This window comes from Strongylocentrotus purpuratus, unplaced genomic scaffold (genome assembly GCF_000002235.5).
Source record: "Strongylocentrotus purpuratus isolate Spur 01 unplaced genomic scaffold, Spur_5.0 spur5_contig_867, whole genome shotgun sequence".
NCBI lineage: Eukaryota > Metazoa > Echinodermata > Echinoidea > Camarodonta > Strongylocentrotidae > Strongylocentrotus > Strongylocentrotus purpuratus.
In genome coordinates this window covers 126,415-133,041 of record NW_022145576.1, presented here as the reverse complement: position 1 = coordinate 133,041, position 6,627 = coordinate 126,415, and the positions used below count along the sequence as shown (strand labels likewise).

The following is a 6,627-nucleotide window of genomic DNA, read 5'->3' as shown; positions in this document are numbered from 1 at the left end:
CCGTATTCCCTTTTCCGTACGACCTCCGTGCGGAGGCAGGAGGCGGCCGTGATATATTCGTACGGATTCACGGGCTCCGCGGCCTCTACGATTTTGTTTCGCGGGAAGTTATACAAATTTGAAAATCGTAAGCCCGTAGCCCGGAGACATGTCGTATGTGGCATTGCACGATACCCGCACGGGCATCGCGCGGATCGTGCAGCAAACGCACGATTTTTCGGTGAACATTGGACCAAAAAACGCTCTAAAACGGCACGGCGGCTGCATGGTCACCGCGCCTTCTCGCGCGCCCTCTGCATGGAAGCTGCACCGGCTCCGTATGATTTCCGTGCGGAGCCTACGTAGCAACACGGCTACTGCCCTGCAATTGCACGATTTCCGTACAATCTCCAAGCAGCCTCTGTGCGGATTAGCCCCGGCCTGCAACCGAAGGCCAATATAAGAAATGGCACGATGCTCGTAGATAATATAAACACAAACGTCGTAGCCTGTAGCCTCCTACGATGCCCCCCCCCCCCCCAAAAAAAAAAAAAAAATCGCACGAAAAATCGTAAACCAATTTATCGTGCGGCACCCGGGGGCAAATGTAAATTAGGCATTAAGGCATCATACAAGTATAACATGACATATGAATAGAGCAACATAGCGTTAATTACAGGAATGCATGTACGGAGTGTATTTGACTTCATAGGTTTTATTAGCGCAGGTGATAATGTAATCACGGAGACGCCTCATGTGTATTTGACTTCATAGGTTTTATTAGCTTAGGTGATAATGTAAACACGGAGACGCCTCATGTGTATTTGACTTCATAGGTTTTATTAGCGCAGGTGATAATGTAAACACGGAGACGCCTCATGTGTACTTGACTACATAGGTTTTATTAGCGCAGGTGATAATGTAAACACGGAGACGCCTCATGTGTATTTGACTTCATAGGTTTTATTAGCGCAGGTGATAATGTGTACACGAGGACGTCTCGTGTGCAAAGGGCCTAGACCTAACTACATCAGGTATTAATTTCCCCACGTATTCGCAAAAAAATATAAGAATTATGTTTATAAAAATGTTCATCGACATAAACAGTTTGTAATTCAATGATATTAACAAAAGCAACAAAATGAGGAAAGTGACACTATGCATGTATAAGGTAATGAGAAAATAGTATACAAATATACACGGTCTTTAGAGGTTCTGGTTAAAACTATGGGCAACAGTGACTCCAATAGGACTATTGGAGTTACCGAGGCCGATATTTATAACCAGTAATCAAACTAATGAACTCGAAAAGAAGGCAGGGTATATTTGTGAGGTATCCTGTATCCGCATTTTATTTTAAAGAAAAAAATTACAAAAATTAAAATTAGAATAATTAAAAAAAAAATCGTAATATATTTTTGATATATTTATATTAAAAAAATCACCTCCCAAAAGGTACTCCCGAAATGTACTTTTTCAGGGCAACTTTTAAATGGTTCAAATATTTGGGGTCACGTTGAGAGCTCTTAACCAATCAAAAACCAATACATTTTTGATGCAGGATATAATAATTATTGTATTGATTTACGTTGGATAGTTTTTATATGAGTATTGGTACAGTAACTATAAACAATTCAGTGTTATTGTGCAACAAAATACAATATCGTTAGTAGTAACAGTGAAATTATGAGGACTAAAGAATGAGTGATTGCCCATTGTATTTACCTGATCCAGGTAGCATGCATATTTAAAAAGCATGGATTTCGAACGTGAAAAAATTAAAAAGCACATCGCCTCTTTAAATAGCAGCAAATTTATCATAATATTTTCTCGTACAATGCATTTCACACAGTCAGATATGTATCGATAGGGGTAGTGGCGTACGCAGGATTTTTTTAAGAAGGGTGTTTGAAAATTTGGAAATCGCGCCCACCAAAATTTCAGTCGGTGGGGGGGGGGGGGGGGGGTAGTGAGCAACATTTTTCCCCCTTTTTTCGCCTCTTCAAATAACAGCAAATTTATAATAATATTTTCTCGTACAATGCATTTCACACAATCAGATATGTATCGATAGGGGCAGTGGCGTACGCAGGATTTTTTCAAGGAGGGTGTTTGAAAATTTGAAAATCGCGCCCACCAAAATTTCGCTCAGTGTTGGGGGGAGGGGGGAGGGAGTGAGGGTACTAATTTTTTTCAAAAAAAATACCCCCCCCCCCCTGCGTACGCGCCTGGATAGGGGCCTTACTTGATAGTCTCGAATGGGGAATTTCAGACCAAATTTGCTGAAAATTACGACCAAACAAAATCTTACAAGAAAAACATATAGAAAAAAAAAAAGCCATTAGTTTTCAAAATTTCTGGGAAGTGCCTTTTCATTCATTTCATTTCATTTCATTTCATTTCATTTATTCAACCAGTATAAAATATACATATATCTTGACTTTAAGATTTTTTTTATACTAGCTAGCACACTTTCAAATCCTCTTGATTCTACCGCATGACTTTGGCAGACAAGGAAAGAAGAGACAAAATTCTCCCACCCATCCTCGAGTCCCCTTGTGTGCCTCTTCCGTTAAGCCGTAGCACACTGTAAAGTCTACACTCATCAGGATACGAATTTCGTTGCATACTATAAGCTTTAACTGTGATAAGATCAGCAAATACTCTCAAGAAACCGTCTAGGTGGACACTTTTAGTGCATGTTTGCTTCAAGCATGAATTCATACACGTTTGCAGAAAGCAGTTATGTGACTTTGCAACGTCCATAGTCGCATTGTTTAAAGGAGAAGTCTACTAAGATATCAAATGTCTTTTAATAGAAACAGAAAATTGAGAGGAACATGTCCGAGAAAGTTTGAGCAAATCTGATTAAAAATAAGAAAGTTGTGATTAATCAAACACAAAAATTGCAACTCTGCGACGTATCTTGCGATGTTCCCTCCCATTCGATTGGCACTTAACAAAATCAGAAAAAAATGTCCCCTAAACAAAACGTTCATTCTGGCATGAATCCTAATTATAATTATTGCAAATATGTTTTCTTTTTATATACAACCCCTGTATGAAATATTTTTCCCGTTATCAATAACTAAGAAAATTAAAGTTTATAACATTTATGTACAGAGCAAATTAGAGAGGGCCTCGCAAAATACATCACAATGTTGCCAATTTGTGTTTCACTGATGATAACTTTATTCATAATAAACAAAACAAAAAATCATAATTTGTCTACTTTTAATCGGATATTGCTCAAACTTTCAATAATTTCTTTCTTCCGTTTATCTGCTTTAATTAATATCAGCTAATTATAAGGGTGGACATCTCCTTTAACAGAAGTATTGACACAGAGTATCGACTCTATTTCCTTTTTTTTCTCCTTCTTTTGCAGATGAAAGTGAGAGAGTGTCCACGATTTTTAAGCAAATAGGAGTATATTCACTGGAACGTGGAGGCGAACCGGATTTGACATCGCAGAGCAAAATACCCAAGAGTGGAACCATCTTTTCAATTTGTAAATTGGACGTCGAGATACCTATTAGACTTGTCGGTGGATAAGCCGCAGTGCTTTGTCCGTTACCTAGCAACAGCCACTGTCAGACGTCGACGTGTAACCTGAAACACTGCCTATAAAGAGCTTGGATGTATGGAACTGAAACTTAGAACAACTCGAGGTCAGATTAACACGAGAGAAGATGCTCCACCTTCTTCTTTTTAATGAAGCGAAAGAAGTCAAAAGTGGAATTCGCTTTTGATAAGAACGCGCATTATGTGAAATTAATGGCGAAATTTTAGCCTTGCGGAAGCTGTTTGTATAAAGCAGAGTGGCCAAAGTCTGATTATTGAAAGGTTTTCCATTGATTCGCTGGTTACCTTGGAGGTATTCAAAGCCTCAGACATGTCTAGCAGATGAAAATATTAGTTAATAGGTATCATTGAATATCTGTGTATTGTACCAGTTTGAGAGCAGGTATCAAGGGGCGATAGAACCACGTCAATAGATATTGCATTCGGCGGATTGGAAGATAGGTTGTCATTTATTTTCTTAAGAGAATACATGATAGAAAAAATGTGGTCCGAATATTTCCTTGATTTCACATCCGTCGACACAATTTAGCCTTCTAAAGTCATGAAACATTCAATTATTTCTCACTCTCTCCCTCTCTCTCTCTCTCTTTCTCTCGTGAAACACCCCCTAGCTTGATTTGATTTATCAATACGACGAATTTGGCTTGATTTTGAGAAGTAAATATTTTATGAAACGGAAATCATATCAAGATGAGTTTTTGAAATACGGTACTCGCCAACGGGGTAACAAATATTCAATAACCATTAGATAATACTGCGTACATGCATTCCTTTAATTAACGCCATGTTGCTCTGTTCAGTTTTCATGTTATATTAATGTATGATGCCTTACTTACGGAGTGCCTCAAGGATCAGTCACTGACAATAGCGATGTTAGAACCGAGTGGTCCGTTTTCTTATATACGCACAACCCAAATCAACCAATCATCTCCCGGCATTCCGAAGGATTCGTTGTGTAAAAAACAATTCCACAGACAAATTAACGTGATATTTAATGACCCTACTGATTACAGTCGCGTCCAGTCCATTGTTCAGAGGTAGATGAAATCACAGCTTTGATTTGTTATCACTTATCACCCTTGAGGAGCTGAGGGATTTTTGAAGATAGGAAATTCAAATGCACAGAACAGTCTGATTGAGATGCGGATCACATTCCTCAGCTTTACGTGCGTCATTATCTTGAACTACGGACAGCTCTCTGCAAATGACACGAATGAAGTTTGCCCAATAATTTCCTATTTTTTCGAGATGGCATCTGAAACAAGAATGAGCTAACCTTTCGTGATATTGTATTTAGAAATCCGTTTTGCGTCTTCAAAACTTCATTGATTAAGTAACGCTCCGAGGTGATGCAAGATCAGAAGCTAAACGCTTCAGTTCCAGATGATGACCCTTTGTAAGCATCATTTTCCAAGCTGGTGTTCGTTTTTAAATATTGATTTTTACTTCTTGTTAACTACTTCATCTGTATTAAATAGGGATTACCATATAATGACGCTTGTTGAAACACTTTAAATAACAACAAAGATTTAAGAAATACTATAACAGGATAGTCTCCAGAATTGTGTTTCGAGGAGAGGGAAGTGACTGGATACGCATAACTTGAAATTATAAGTGTGCTTCTAAATGTGCACTGACTGATAGTTTCATACGGGATCAGAATTGCTAGGCCAATGGGGCTGAATCTGTTGGAAAGCCATTCGTTGCCAAACTCAACAATATCAATGACCACAGACGTCGAAACCGTCGATGACGCCGACGATCAGGGTTGGTCTGTAAGCGGGATCGACAACAGCGCCGTGGTCCGCACGGTCTACGGAGTAATCGGTTTCAGCGGAATGGCTGGAAACGCGCTCGTCTGCTTCGTTCTCATACGCGTTCCTTCGCTTCGTACACGCACGAGCCAGTTCATCATCAACCTCGCCATTGCCGATTTTCTCACCTCATTTTGGCTAATACCCTTTCACATGTTTCCACGTGCACCGCCCTTAACAAAGGGACTGTCAGGCGAATTAATGTGTCGCCTTTACATCTCGAAATACATCCTGTGGGTGTCGGCTGTCATGTCCATTTATTTCTTGGTGGCCGTGACTTTGGAACGCTACGTTGCCGTGGTGCATCCATTGAAGTATAAGCGGGTTTTCACAACAAAGTTCACCTTGCTCGTTTCCGCATGTTGCTGGTTGATCGGCATCCTGTCGCCAATATTTTTCTTCTTCATCTACGATGTTCGCGATGGAGTCTGTGTCTTCTTGCCCTACCCAAGCCGGGCTCACCAAATGGTATTTCAATTAGTGTAATTTTAAGGTAGTTCATAGGGGTCTCAAGAGTAAAGAAAACAAAAATAATCTAATTTGATGCATATTCAAGAACTTTACAAAGATTTATATACTAATGGCCAGTCTCTGTTACATAAAACACAACGGTCAAATTTGTTTATTTTATTAGACACTTTCAGAGTTTCTTTACTTTTGTTGATGAAAGTCTTCATGCTTATGTGAATTAAGAAAACAAAAATGAATCCACATAAGAGGATAAACACTTTAAAAGTCTATTACAGATTCACGATGATGCGAGTACCTTAACTGAATCGAATATGCCCCAAAACATAAATTATATAAAACATTGCAAAAGATTTTAGTAAGTCACTGCTTTTTCGTATGTGTACTCTGATTCGCAGAATACTGACTATTGCACTCCTGTTCAAGGGGCGTCTTTAAGAATAATAAAAAATGATAAAGCTCACAAATTTTATTTGACCTTTATCACAACTTCACAAGTCAACCTTATCTTTGAATTGCACAGGTTGTTGGGGTGTTCATTTTCACTGTAATCTACGGCATACCCATCGTTATCCTTCTGGTGTGGCATGGTAAGATCATCAGATCCCTGAGACGTCAAGCCAATACCCTGGCCGCCAACATCGCAGAACATGGACCAATTGGTGAGGATAATATTCCTTCAATCCCGAAGACTTTCAAGATACTAACCCAGGGCGATGTCATCCTAGGGGTGGTTATCCGGGTGCAGTTATCCGGGGGGTAGTTGGTCTAAGGGGTTGTT

General features: G+C 39.4%; 1 protein-coding gene across 1 annotated transcript; it reads left to right on the top strand.

Moving 5' to 3' along the window:
• Positions 1–5,288: 5,288 nt before the first annotated feature.
• On the top strand, positions 5,289–5,864 carry LOC115919995 (allatostatin-A receptor-like). The gene has a single exon (XM_030974801.1). It carries the CDS (start codon positions 5,289–5,291, stop codon positions 5,862–5,864), a length of 576 nt encoding a protein of 191 aa, XP_030830661.1.
• The last annotated feature ends 763 nt before the right edge of the window (positions 5,865–6,627 follow it).